This window comes from Myodes glareolus, chromosome 18 (assembly GCF_982192425.1).
Source record: "Myodes glareolus chromosome 18, mMyoGla1.1, whole genome shotgun sequence".
Lineage (NCBI taxonomy): Eukaryota > Metazoa > Chordata > Mammalia > Rodentia > Cricetidae > Myodes > Myodes glareolus.
Genome location: NC_142043.1, coordinates 71,398,096 through 71,412,911, shown reverse-complemented (window position 1 = coordinate 71,412,911; position 14,816 = coordinate 71,398,096). Strand labels below are relative to the sequence as shown.

The 14,816-nt window shown below is 42.9% G+C and overlaps 1 protein-coding gene across 2 annotated transcripts; it reads left to right on the top strand.

Moving 5' to 3' along the window:
* Positions 1-5,828: 5,828 nt before the first annotated feature.
* LOC125403127 (E3 ubiquitin ligase TRIM40-like) lies at positions 5,829-14,616 on the top strand. Of its 2 annotated transcripts, XM_087898652.1 has the most exons (6): positions 5,834-6,002; positions 6,664-7,155; positions 11,633-11,728; positions 12,386-12,604; positions 12,922-12,944; positions 13,122-14,616. In XM_087898652.1, exons 2-6 carry the CDS (start codon positions 6,814-6,816, stop codon positions 13,186-13,188), a joined length of 747 nt encoding a protein of 248 aa, XP_087754778.1. In that variant the 5' UTR covers positions 5,834-6,002; positions 6,664-6,813; the 3' UTR covers positions 13,189-14,616. The 2 variants fall into 2 exon arrangements, with proteins under 2 accessions (XP_087754779.1, XP_087754778.1); XM_087898653.1 differs by lacking the exon at positions 11,633-11,728 and having other exon boundaries at positions 5,829-6,002.
* Positions 14,617-14,816: the final 200 nt, after the last annotated feature.

Below are 14,816 nucleotides of genomic sequence, written 5' to 3'. Positions count from 1 at the left end.
AAGTTGTATCAATATACAAAATGTCCTAAACAGAGATAGAAACATGCATAGATACAATCTGACAAAATAACTTTGCATCAGTGTACAAATGTAAAGAAAAGTAATAGACATAATTTGAATTTATATCAATATACAAAAACTATACCAATGTAAATTATCCAAAAATAATAGTTCACAAGTATTCACTCTATACCCACTTTTACTATCTCCCTTTTTTAAAAAAACGTGGTTTTCACCCCAACCCTCTATCTAATACAAGTAATAATGAACCACCCATGAACAGTGATCCCAACACTATGGATAAACTTTTCTGGAATGGGGAGCATTGTCTTCTAAAACGGCTTCCCACAGTCATGGGGGTGATGTTCACTTAATGGGATCCTGCAAAAATTAAGTGGTGGTTAAGTTCGAAAATTACAGTCTAGTATAGCAGCAAACCATTTCTGAGCAGTTAATAGGATTTTTTCTCTTGCTTTTGTTTTGTTTTGTTTTGTTTTTCAAAGTTCTCATTTGAAGTTCTGGCCAGAATATGAGAAGGTGCACCATTTCAGCAGATGATACCCAAAACAAGTGGTCTTATTGTAGCGCTGTCTGTATCATGGCATCATCTCAACTAGGTAGAGTTGTTGCTGTGGGGCCACATCTTTTTCCTGGAAACTTCAAATAATATTGCAGGAAAAGAATCTATAGGAAAATCTATGTTCATCATGAAAAACTTAAACTCATTCATATAAACATACGTTCAATGAAGAATATGATATAAACAAAATAGGCAGGGAGAAAGTAAAATATTTCCTAAAGTCTTTCTTCTATCCCACACCAGATGGCTCCTGCTATGAGACAGAAACTCTGAATGTTCCTTTTAACAACAAAATTGAATTTAGAGAAGTACAGAGCCATTGTTCAACTCCAAAACCAGCTGTGTGTGTGTGTGCGCACGTGTGCTTGTAAATGTAAGTGTAAACAGTTCCTGGATTCATAAACCATATTCTGCTCCTTAGTGGGTAGATATTTTTTTCTGTCAGCATTCAAACATCCAAGATCTCTTAATTTTTTTGAAGATGAGTATTGTCCTGCAAAGACAAGAACAGAACCCTGCCCCCATCCTATATGCTTTTTTTACCATCCACTGTATGGATGGTACCTTATCACCTTATCACCATTGTGGATGAGATGTCATTTCTCCTTTTCAAGAGGTTGCTCCTCTTCAAACGAAATCTTTATTAATTTGATGGTATCCATAATTTTTATTTTCCTATGGAAACAAGAGCAAAACCCCTTTTCCAAAGTAATACATCTCCTGGTTTCCATTATGAGGTCAACACATCTTTGAAATATACTGGTTGATTCAATTCAGAAGTTCTTTCCATTATCCAATGCCTCTCTACTGCTGCTGTTCCTTTCTTATTAGCCTTAAGAAAATTAAAGATTAATAAAGTATTATGCAATCTATTTATGGAAGTGTTTTTGTTCTTTCCTGTTTGTTCAACACATTCTTTATAGTATGATTTAAACTTTCTATAACTGCCTGACCTGTAGGATTATTTGGTACACCTGTAATGTGCTTTATATTATAATAATAAAAAAAGTGTTTCGTTTTCTTAGATACATATGTTGGAATGGTGTCTGCCTTTATTTGTGCAGGTATACCCATGATGGCCATATCTTCCAATAAATGTGTGATTACTGAATCAGCCTTTTCTAAACTCAAGGCAGTTGCCCATTGAAAACCTAAATACGTGTCTATGGTGTTATGTACATATTTCAATTTTCCAAATTCTGTAAAGTAGAATACATCCATCTGACAGATTTCATTCCTTTGAGTACCCTCTGGGTTACTTCCTGCAAGCAATGGTGTTTGATTATAGAAAGAGAAAGTAGGGCATCTCTTTATAATCTCCTTAGCTTGTTGCCATGTAATAGAAAACTCTTTCTTGGGGGCTGGAGAGATGGCTCAGGGGTTAAGAGCATTGCCTGCTCTTCCAAAGGTCCTGAGTTCAATTCCCAGCAACCACATGGTGGCTCACAACCATCTGTAATGAGGTCTGGTGCCCTCTTCTGGCCTGCAGGCATACACACAGACAGAATACTGTATACATAATAAATAAATAAATAAATAAATATTTTTAAAAAAAAGAAAACTCTTTCTTTAAACCTTTGCTATTGATGTGATTTTTTTATGAATAAACAATGAAGTCAGTTCTGTATCATATATGGTATAAATTCAGCAGTTTCAATATGCAAGACAACTCTTTCTGCATATTGTGAATCAGTAACTATAATGAGAGGTTATTTAAAATCCCTTAGTACCATAAGAATAGCATATAATTCTGCCTTCTGGACAGAATTATAAGGGCTTTGTTCCACCTTACTTAATGCTTCTGACTTGTAACCTGCCTTCCCTAATTTATTTGCATCAGTATAAAATGTATGGGCTCCAGTTATTGGTGCATCATGTACAATTTGAGGAAGGATCCAAGAAGTTCTCTTTATAACGTTAAGTCTATCACTTTTGGGATAGTTGCTGTTAATTTTTCAAAAAAATTAGTAAAAGCCCTTTGCCATGGTTCATTGTTTTCCCATAACTTTTTTATTTCATCAGTAGTGAAAGGCACTATATTTCTGCTGGGTCTATGCCTGCTAGTTGATGAAGTCTCAATTTATCTTTTATAATTAATTCAGAGACTTTTTCCACATAAGTTTTTAATTTTTACTTGGTTTATGTGGTAAAAAGATCCATTCTAAGATAATATCATCCCTCTGCATTAAAATTCCTGTAGGAGAAATTCTGGAAAGCAATATGACTAGAATACAACCAAGATTTGGATTTACCTTATCCACATGTGCCTCCTGTAATTTTTCCTCAACCGCTGTCAATTCATTTTCTGCTTCAGTTGTTAATTCTCTGGGACTATTCAAATCTTTATTACCATCTAAGATTTTATTTAAATGAATTATTAGATCAGGTATTATCCAAACAGTTGATCATAGATGGAAAATGTCTCCTAACAATCTTTAAAAGTCATTAAGAGTCTGTAATCGGTCTCTCCTAATTTCTGCCTTTTGTGTTCTAATTTTCTGTAAATCTATTATGTAACCTAGGTAATTAACAGAATCTCCTCTTTGAATCTTTTCAGGAGCAATTGTAATCCCCATTTAGGCAAGACTTTCTTTACTTCCTCAAACATCTTTTCTAACGTGTCTATATTTGAATCAGATGACAAAATATCATCCATGTAATGGTAAGTTATAGACTTAGAAAACTACGAACTATTTTCAATGGCTGGCCTGTGTGGGAGTTCCTTCTGTTTATGTGTTGCTTTCATTGGTACCTCTGAAGGTTTATCAATTGTTTTGTGTTCTTATACAGCCTGAATGGCTGGTGTCCATCGTCTATAATCTAACATTTTCCTCAGAAACTTAAGTTTTTGAGCTGCAGCTATGTAAATCTGGATATTCCACTGCTGCAATAGGTCATGACCTCACAGATTCACTACAACATTGGCTATATACGGCCTTAGTCTTGCTATTTCACCTTCTGGCTCTTTGCATTCAACCCATCTCGTGCTTGTTTTACCCGAGATAAGGTTCCAATTCCCAGTGTTCTGCTCTAATGCCCTCATTGAGGATTCCAAGGTATGAAGTCTGTCCAGTAAAGATAATGTCTCATCCTTGGACATAATCTTCATAGCATACATATTACATAACTGTTGAGACATTTCATCAGTCAATCTTTCACACCCCTTTGACAGTGTCTGATTAATACATTCAACAGTGCAAATTCTCTCAAATAATGTTTCAGCACCCAATGTCATTGATTGGGTTTTATGTGCCAAATCATCTGTTTTCTTCTCCAGAGTGCTTAATCTTCCATTAAATGAAGTCATAATCTTCTTCATATTTCCAAACTCTTTCTTGAGAAACATGGTTTCAGTCTGTAATGACTGCACCATTTCTAAAAACGCCTCATTCTTAGCCGTATTGTCAAGCCATTTTTTAAGAAAAAAATATTGACAACAAAATTAATCCCCAGAATTAAGATTAATGATGTAGAAGGGACATCATATAAGTCTTGAAAAACCTCACTCATGCTGTAAGTAAAGAGGCTATTGGAACCTTGGACTGTTAGGTTGTCTAACATATTGTCCTTTTAAATTAGCAACTTATGATCTATATTTAGGATATTAAATCTTATCTATGGTTTAATTAGCTGGATTAGGTGCAATAACCATTACTTGCCAGTAGGTGTCATAGGTCACCTACAAAACTAACGCAGCAGGGCATAATGGTGCACGTGAGCTCACGTGGCAGGTCTGAAATCTTATTTTAGAGTGAAATGATGAATGACAAATCACAGACTGCGTGCTCTGCAGACGTCTCTAGAGCAGTGGAATAGGCAAATGCAAACAAATCATTAGTGAAGTGAGGCTGCAGAGTTGTGTGAACCTCTTTTGCTGACTGACAAGAAGCTTCATTCTTTCCCTCCTCCAGTGTGAGGTCCTAGAAAATTTTTAATTCTTTGGGGGCCAATTAGTCTGATAGCCAATGGAAAGGGTCCCGTGATTCTCTTTAAAGTAGCGGGTGTCCCACCAGCATCAAAGTCCCACTTGGAGGGAAAGAACCAAGAGCTAACAAAGAGAATCCAAGAAGGACCATCAGAGATCCAAAGTGTCAGTCATCACTGTACGTGTAAACTGATAAAATATCACAGGAGTATGTTTATAATTGTCAATACAATTTTTTTTAAAATCTGAATGATGGTGCTGGGGATGTAGTCAGCTGCAGAGTAGGTGTCCAGCACACATAAAGCCCTGGGTTCCACCCCCAGCATGGGCAGTCATGCTTGTAATCTCAAAACCTGGGAGGCAGAGGCAGGAGAATTAGAGGTCAAAAGTCATCCTCAGCTTCATCAAGAGTTCAAGGGAAGCGTGGGCTACATGAGACTCTGCCTCAACTGTGACTCCCCCCACTCTCCAAAAGAGAAAGAGATGCTGCTTGTTGTCAGGGTGACATAAATCCATTTCATTTGTTCACTGACACCTTTCACGTTTCTCTCATAGGACTGCAGGTTTCCGATGGAAGGCTTAAGGTACTCAACACTAGGCTAGCTTTAAAGGGTATGAAAGGATGGAAAGATATAACCCTGCTCCCCTGATGCAGAGTGGGCAACAGCCTTCAGAATGGGGGGCGGGGGTGTAGAACTGCCTAGGGCATCATTGAAGAACACTTTTGGGTGTGTGGATACAAATGTTTCCAGAGAGACTCAAATGAAGGGAGAAGACCTACACTCAAGTGGGTGCCATTGTTCCCTGAGCTGGGAACTCAGTCTAAAAGGGAAAGGGCTCTGGAGAAAGCCAGCTGGGCACCACTGGTATCTCAGTTTCATGACCCACCCAAGTGAGCTGCAGCCTCAGGCTGCTGCCGCCACAGCTTCCAGCCACTGCTGCCCCCTTGCTTTCTCCACCATGGACAGTAATGTCAAACTGTAAACCCAAATAAGCCCCTCCTCCCTGAGGTCACAACAACAAGAAGAGAAATAAATACCTAGTGGTACCCTGGGCACCGCCACTGTTGAAGCTGAGACCATTAAGAACAATGGTATCACTGTCCCCAGCATCACCCAGGTGCACGGTCCTGTGGCACAACCAGAACTCCTGGTCCCTCATGTGTGGGGTTCTTGGGACTCATTCTATAAGGCATTTCTCAAGTCCTGTGAGATTTGCGTTAAAGGCATCCAGACTTTCCTCTTCCCGTAAGCAAATATGCCACACCCTGCAGCAAAGTCCATGTTGCTGTTCAGTGAACCCTGATCATGGGTGTATTTTCCTTATCCTGATAATTCTGGGCTAAATCGGGATGAGTCTTTTCACCTTCTCCCCAGTTCTACTGACGTGTGGGTATATATAACTGGCATAACTGAAGAAGACTCGCTCTTCTGCTGGCCTTCTCCCTCAGTCTGGAGACCAAGGAAATCATCTGAAGCTGAAAAGAAGAAATTTGAGGTAGGATAGTAAGAGAGCTATTTTTGGGAGGGCTCAGACAAGAAGCGGAAAGAGGAGGCACTTCCTTCTTTGGGTCATCCTTAGAAGTTTTTTGAAAGAAAGGGACAATGTAGCCTCAGATACTATTATATGTTCTGTCTGTCTGTCTGTCTGCCTCTCTCTCTCTCTCTGTGTGTGTGTGTGTGTGTGTGTGTGTGTCTGTCTATCTGTCTGTCTGTCTCCCTATGTTTCTGTTTCTCTCTGCGTGTCTCTCTCTGTCTCTCTCCTGCTCTCTTTCTCTTTCATCTTGACAGCACTGCAGTATTGGAAAACTTAGGGGTTAATAAAGACTTGCTGACAAGATTCCACCTTAAGTGGTTGGTGATACCAGCAATAGCAATGAACCCTCAAGGGTAACAAGACAGGAGGGACACATAAATCTCTTGCTGAGTTCTTCTCTTCAGCCACACAGTAGAGAAGACTGTCTGCTTGTCCTTGATAGTTTACTTCTGGCCATGACACCATGGCCTAAAATTTAAAAAGATTCCACAGAAAACTCACAAAACAGAATTGGGGTTTTGGTCACCTGCTTCCTCGAGGTGTCTGAGAAATAAAGAATAACTTTAAGTTTAGAAAACACTGAACTGTTTCTGAAATCCCTATGACATTGTGATTCTTACAGCCCAGGCTCTGGCCTCTCTGATCCAGGGTGGACCTGAAGTCCAGGTCTGAGTCCACTCTCGCCTGCTCCAGATCAGCTACACTGAGCCCTCTCACCTGGGACTTTCTGACCTGCAAATGACCCAGTGGAGGGGCTGGTGAGGTGGGGGCCATGGTTCCTCTGTACAAGGACAACGAGGAGGACATCTGTCCCATCTGCCTTGATCTCGTGAAGGAGGCTGTGAGGACAGACTGTGGCCACCTCTTCTGCCGAATGTGCCTGACCCAGCACATGGATAAGGCCTCCGTCTCTGGGTTCCTCCTCTGCCCAGTGTGCAGGAAGCCCTACTCTGAGGGGGTCCTTGGGGACGGTTATATCTGCTTCAGCCACCAGAAGAGGGTGTGCATGTTCTGTGAGGCAAGCAGACATCTCCTGTGTGTGGAATGCCTCAAGTCCCCCGAACACCAGACCCATGTTGAGCTCTCCATTGAAAATGCCATCAGCCACTACAAGGTAAGGCTGTGCCACCCCCACCTGACCCTGCCACTGGCTCTATGAGTTACTTCTTCTAAGCCTGGCTCCTCACAGATGCTGTGACTGACAGCTTCCTTTGAGTCTTCTTTGTCAACCAAGTTAAAGCCCTGGTCCTTGTCTTCTGTGTGCCTCACTGCTAATATCATGGTTTCCAGGGCTCTGTGTGTTTAGGTGATCTCTTCATTGTGACGGCAAAGTCCTAGGAAGCATGGGCCACTGTGCTTGCTGCAGCTGTATAGATAGATTCTGTACTAAATAGTAAGAACCCCTTCTGGATCAAGATGATACGGTTCCCTGGGTGGATGGTTCTAGAATGCAGTCTGGACATGCAATCAAGATTTATCTGTGCTAACAGCTACCTTTCAAAGATTTGAAATCTGAAAACATGTCCTTGTCCCCCTCCCCTTCCTTTACTGGTTATTATTGTTGTTTCTTGCTTTATTTTTTTCTAAAATTGATCCACACTTTTGACAGTAACTTCAGGCAACACCTAAAGATTAAATAGCAAAACTAAAAATCTTGCCTCTGGGATAAGAGTTAGTTGAGGGGAAAGGAGACTGTCACAAAGCTTTACTCTGAATTCGATCTCTGGAACCCTCATGGTAGGATGGGAATGGCTCCCACTGACTGTGCACAAACCTCCACACAAGATCCGTGGTGTGTGCTTCCTTCCAAATAAATAAATGTAATAAAATAATAATGAATCTTTCTTCCTGCTTTCCTCGTTCTGTCTTCAGGGATAAACAGCATTAGATTTCTTTTATTCTATCCTTCCAGAAAAACTGTGTTTGAATGTTCTCTTTAAAACACACCTACACATACACCAGAGAGAGAGACAGACAGACAGACAGACAGAGACAGACACTAGACATGTGACTCAGTAGAGAAGTCCCTGACTGGCATAGATGAAGCCATGGACTCAATTCTCAGTCTTAAAAAAATAAAACAATAAGTGCATAAAGCACTCTATTCATTTATCTATTTTGATGTGTACATACAATGTGGTGGGGGTGTGCCCTGGCATGCACGTGGTGGCCAGAACTTTGTGAAGTCAGTTCTCTCCCTGTACCATGTGGGTTGTCAGTCTTGGTGGCAAGTGCCTTTACCCACTGAGTCATCTTTCTGGCTCCCTCATTTTGTCAAAACTATATCTTGTTTTTAATCATCTAAAAATATGTTTTGGACATTTTCCAACTTTTTCCACTAGTCCATCCAGATCTCCTGAACATCTTTCAACAACTGCATTCTGTCCAATTCTATGAATAAATCACAGGTTTATTTTAGGAAACTGGGATATACTCAGGTATTGTTTTTATATTACATGGGATATTATGATGATATCTTTTAGCCTGTATTCTGGAAAAGTTGAAATACCCAAGATCTTTTGGTGAAAATGTAGGATAGAAAACTAACTTTACCTTCTCTAAGTTATAGTAAATTGTCTCACTACCGTTTATTGAAGGTACCATGTAGAACCTGCCCTGTCCTATTACTCTGGATGTTCCTGCCAGTGTACCAACGTTCCTCCTCTTCCTTCTCATCTTCCTCCTCCCTTTGCTTCTTCCTCTCTCCCTCCCACTTCTTCCTCCCATAGTTCTAAGGCTAAAGATTGAACCTAGGGTCTTGCATACGCAAGGCAAGCCTGCTATGCTAATATACAGTGTTCTCTTTTACTTTTTATTTTAAGACCAAATCTTACTTTTGATTCCCATGCTGCAAGCCTCCAGAGTAACTAAGATTTCAGGTGGATGCCACCAGAATCACCAGGTTAAACCACCTTAATAATTGTACATTTTTAATATGATCAAACACAGTTGTTTTTTTCTTTTTAAAATTTAATTTATTTTTATTTTATGTGCACGCATGAAATATATGTGTTTCACATGCATAGTACCTGAGGAGGCCTGAAGAGGTTGTTGGATTCCCTGGAACTAGAGTTACAGGCAATTGTGAGCTGCCACGTGGGTCCCAGGTCCTGGGCAGGAACAGCCAGTGCTCTTAACCACCGATCGATCTCTCCAGTCCCGTGGTTTGTGTTTCTTGAGGATCATAATCTGTAGTCCCAGTTAGCAGTAGTTGTAATTGATGCAATCCTCCTGCCTTAGTCTGCTGAGTGTGGGAATTATAGATACACAGTACCACACTTAACTTTTCTTTTCCCATTGTTCCCCGCCCACCCCCCCCGCCCCCCCACACCCAAAACTTCTTGCTAGGCTGCATCTTCTCTTTCCAAACATTCATCCTTTCTTTTTTCTTCCTTTCTTTTCAAAACTATTTTTTAAAAACAGTGGTAGGGTTTGAACTCAAGACCTCACATATGCGAGGATGTGTTCTTCCCCTCCACCCCGCCCCTGGCATTTTCCTGCCAGTTGTTATGAAGATTAATGAGTCAAAGGCATACCTTCTGCACCAGCTAACCTGCTAGAGAATCAATCCTGTGTCATCTGGGGACGTTAAAATTGAACGGTTCTGAGATTTCCTCGTGATGTCATGAGGAAATGAGCTCTCATCATGCCGAAGTCTCGCGTTGAGTGGCCTCACTCATCCTGGCCTGATGCCTTCATGCTGGGGCTGCGTCCTCAGCCCTAGGCTCCCACTCCCTAACACCTCGAGTCCCTCTGCTTCAGAAGTCATGAGCAAGCACCTACAGTCAGCAGTCACTTGACTTCTGTCTCTCTCTGTTCTCAGCCAGATCTGCATATTAATGTCTGTGAATGAGAATCACCGTGGCCGAGCAGATACTAAATTTAAACTTTGAAGCTTCAGGGGTGCTGTGATAGAGGCCAAGGCTGACCCCACCCCACTCCCCTGCCCCCAACTCTCCTGTCCCTGTTTCCCCGTCAGGTCTTCCTATCAATAATGGAGGTTGGATTTTCTCTCTCTGTTTTTTTCTTCGTGGTGTTGAGGTTTGAACCCAGGACCCCACACATGCCACACACATGCTCTATCACTAAACTACTTCCTCAGTCCTGAAGGGTAAATTTCCAAAGTCTTTCAGACGGTTGGCCTTTAAAAAACATTGTCATTATCTGGAAAGAGAAATGAGGGAGACTAAGTCGGAACTGAATGGAGAGAATGGTTCAGAAAGCTGAAAGGGCAATGGTCTACTGAGCTCTGTACCTACTAAGTGCAGAGTCTTACAGGGCTTCCCGCTGCCGTGAGTCAGGAGAGAGAGGACAGGTTTCCATCCTTGAGACTGACTCAGTCTGTACTCTCTGTAAGGTGTCACACCAGACATTGGGAGGAAGTACAAAGGTGACTCATGACTAACGACTTCAAGTCTATATTGAAGTAATGAGGAAGTATAGAAAAATAAATAAGAATATTTGCTCATGTAAGGAAAACAGTGAGTGTCTGCTGCACATGCGTAACAGAATTGATGACAAACAAAACCAGCTACACTTGTTAGAAAGGAGACAAGCAACTGAAAGAACTACAGTATTTATGACCTAAGAATACTAGCAGGTGGCCCTACTTAGAGTGATCGACCAGGGCCTAAGGAGAAGGGACATCGAAGCTGCACCAGGACCAAGACTGGGTGTGGGGAGCAGATGAAGAAGCTGTTATGTTTGAAAGATTTTTAATCAGGGCCTGTTTAAAATTGCTTTAATTATTTTTTTATGTTAGCATACAAAGTAATGGTTTGTATGGTGCTGCACATCTTTAGCCCCAGCACCTGGAGGCAGAGGCAGGCTGATCTCTGAATCCTACACTCATAGGGATATATAGTGAAACCCTGAAACAAAACAACAATATCAACAACAACATAAACACAGAGCGCACAGGGCTTGGAGGCTTAGTGGTTAAAAAGAGTATTGCTCTTTCAGAAGACTTGAGTTTGGTTCTCAGCACCCACAGCCGGGGGCTCACAACTCTATCTCCATGGGATCTGGTGCCTTTTCTGGGCTCCTTGGGTACTACATATATCCACACACAAACACATACTTATACACATAATTAAAAATAAAAATAACTATTTAAATGTGTTCGTAAAAACAGAGGATTCTTTCTTAATCATTTTAAGCATGCTGAATAATACAACTGCACTGTCCCCATCTTGTTTCATGCATTTAGAGTTATTGGCATTATTTGTGTGTGTGTGTGTGTGTGTGTGTGTGTGTGTGTGTGTCTTTGAAATTCAGAAAAGAAGAGGGTGCTGGGATCCCTAAAACTGGAGGTATAGCAGTTGTGAGCTGCCCGGTATGGGTGCTGGGAACTGAGCTCAGGTCTCCTGAAGCCAGCAACAGCTCTGAACTGCTGAGCCTTGCCCCAGAAATTGCTTCGTTTTGTTTTCTGAAACAGGGACTCAGTACATAGTCCTGGCTGACCTGAAACTCCCTGTGTAGTCCATGCTGGCCTCAAACTCAGAGGTTAAAAGTGAACAAACAGCGTCATGCCTGTGGCTTCCCTGAGACACCGCCTCACCCTCCAGTTTCACACCTGTGTCTGTCTCTAGGAAAGACTCACCCGCAGAAGCAGAAAGCTCAGAAAGGACCTGGGGGAACTTCAACGGCTCAAAGCTCAGGAAGAGCGGATGCTGCACGCTCCACAGGTGGGTATCTCAGTCCCAGGGATGGTCTAGAGTCGGAAGGACCTCTCCTTTTGTTGTGGACAACTGTCCTGGAGCAACCTGCTGTGGAATTACGGTCATGTAGGCTGAAAATTGGGGTTTGGGGCTTGGCTCTGAGATTGGTGAACAGAATGACTTGGGATGTGTGAACCTTCTGAACTCCACACATCTTCTTTCTTAAGGAAAAACAGCTGTTCTCCCAGGTACATGGTGAGGATTAAGAGAGTTGAAAATCACTGCCCATCTTGCCCTTGACAATCACACTTTTCTATCTCTCTTGCTCACTTGGGTGAGCTCTCTCCTCACAGGGTTAAAGGCAGACACCAAAAGAACATAGCTGTCTGTGCGCGCGCGCTTGTGTGTGCGGTGTGTGTGTGTGTGTGTGTGTGTGTGTGTGGTGTGTGTGTGTGTGTGTTCCACTACGACAGGACCTATTATCTGTAGATGTGCCCGGCACTATGAGGTGGGAAGAGAGGTGCTTTGTGAAGAGTTCAATTGCTTCTACAGGACAATGGCTGGCGAGGAAAGAATGCAAAGGAAGAGGAATAGAGGTCAATATTCCCACCCAGCTGCTCAGTGCATAGAGATCCAGGGACTCGATCATCAAATCTCAGGGTAGCTCCTCTTCTGTGGTTTCAGGTGGATTGGGGGAGCTACAGGCTAGGAGCAGAGTTGCAGAGCCAAGATCAAACCACGGAACAGTTGAAGGTCCTACCACAGCATCGTCTGGACCAACAAGAGAACCAGCCAGCGGAGGCAGTCAAGATCTTTCACTTCTCTGAGGCAGTAACACAGCTCAGCAGCCTGATTTCTGGACTGGAAAGGATGGCCAAGGAATTAGATGCCAGAACTCTGAAGGTGTACTTCCTAAGGCACCCCCAAATTCAGGGAGGGATTCTTGGAATAGTAAACAGCCTGCCTGCAGGTCCCTTCTGGGAGGTGTAAGGGGACATGTTCCCGGGCTATGTGATAATTGGGGGTATGTATGTGTTTGTGTGTTGAGAATGGCTTCTGGTGGTCACACCATGATACCACAGAATGAGGAGCAGAAGAAAGGGGTTATGCCCTCCAGCTTTCGTGGTGGCATGCAGACTGACCTTCAAGCATGAGCTAGGATGGGCATTCAGTGCCAAGAACATAGTAACTGACTGTGATTGTCACCTTTTCTCTCCCAGGATGCCAGTGACTTACTGGACAGGTATGACCCCCTCTCCCTCTGTCCCACACTTGAAGATACATGCAGATTCACATGACATAGATGTGCATATGGGCTAAATTAAAGTCAAGGAGACGTACTTGGTACTTTCATATGACACGGGCAGTGGAAGATCCAGTAGAATATGTATGAACATGTGAATGATTTCTTTGTTTTTAGGAGTGTGCCCCAGAAATTAGAAGGACTCCTCTCTCATCTTCCTCCAGTGGATCCAAACCTCAGTTAGTTCTCCTGGTGTGTTCTCTCCTGATGCCTTAACCTCTGACACTCGGACACAGTCTCAGCGGGGCACACCTGAATCCACGTGGCAAAGGAGTCAAACCAGGAAGCAAATTCTGAAATATATATATATATATATATATATATATATATATATATATATATATATACTCAAATCCAGAGGTTAAATTCACAGGCTGTATCTGTGTGGGTTACAGCCAAGCAGCGCGGGGCGGTGTTAGGCTCACCTGCTAGGCATGGCAGGCCAAAAAACTGTGGCCTTGACGGAAGTATTGCAAAAGAAGTTCCCCAGCCCCAATGTAGCTGGTGCGCGAGGGGGAATGCTGTTGGCTCGATCAGCGGTCGCAGCACAAGTCGGAAAATTCACTGACCCCACACTGCTGCTTCTGCTGAGCAGAAGCTGTGCTGAGGACAGAGGCAGCGGCACCGAGGGGGAGGGGGGAGGGGCCAGCCACTGTTGCGTGGAAACCGCAGGAATAAAAATAGAAGCCCCACGTTGGGTGCCAAAATGATGATGCAGGGCAATCGGTAATGAAAAGTCCCCAGACTAGCTTAATACAAAATATACAGCTTTAATAAACAGAAGAAAGGAAACTTACAAAAACCAGGATTCCAGTGATTCAGGAACGTAGAGGGCAAAAAGAGGAGGAGGCAAGCGCACCTGGATCTTTTATTTGTTTTGTGTGGCCCCAGGGGGACACACCCTAAGCAGAATGTGATTGGCTGAAGTTCCCCCATCATCCTTCCTAAGCCAGGCTTGAGCTGTGGCTCCTTGTGGCCAGGCATTTCGGATCTTCATCATGTCCAGGGCCATTTGCGCGATCTCCATATTACCTGTGAACTGCTGGCAGCACCTGCTGTCCATGGTCTCGTGTGACCATGGTCTCGTGTGAGCATCCAAGCGTCCGGACGGCACAGGTCATCAGAGTGAGGCCACCTCAGCGTACAGAGGTTGACAGGTTTATTGGAGTGATATTTCTTCTGACTGGATACAACCTCCTGTCTATACTGTCATCACGACTGCTGCAAACAGACACAAGGGTGGTGTCTACAGTCCTCATCCTCATGGTCATGTACCTGTGTAACCTTGTCACGCGTGTGAGTGGCGTGTGTGACTTTCTTCTCATCAAAGGGATATAGCAGAGGTGATGAAGGTCACTGAAGTGACCGTATCTCCTGCCTACATCTTCCAGCTGACAGGAATAAGGGAGCCTGGGTCTTACAGTCGCAAGAAAATGAATTCTGCTAACACTGTAAGCAAAGCTGGAAGTAAATCCTTCTTCTGGGAACTGGTAGCGCCCCAACCTCTTACCCTGCTGAAGTTTCCATAAGGCCTGAAAAGTGGTAGAAAAATTCTCTTTTTTTTTCTTATTTCCACATCTGTTTTTATAATAAATTTTCCTACTTAAACTAACTGGGATGGGTCTCTCTTCTTTGAAATAGAAAGCTTTTACAGCGTAAGTAGGGAAAGTCGGGAGTTAAACCTGTGCCTGTCAGGTAAAGTGTGTGAAGCTTCTCGAGGGTCTGGTAGAGAGCAATTGGGAGCCTGGAACTTTTACACAGATTGAAGCTCTTCTGGGGGAAGCAAATCGAGTCCGACTCTCACAAGAACAG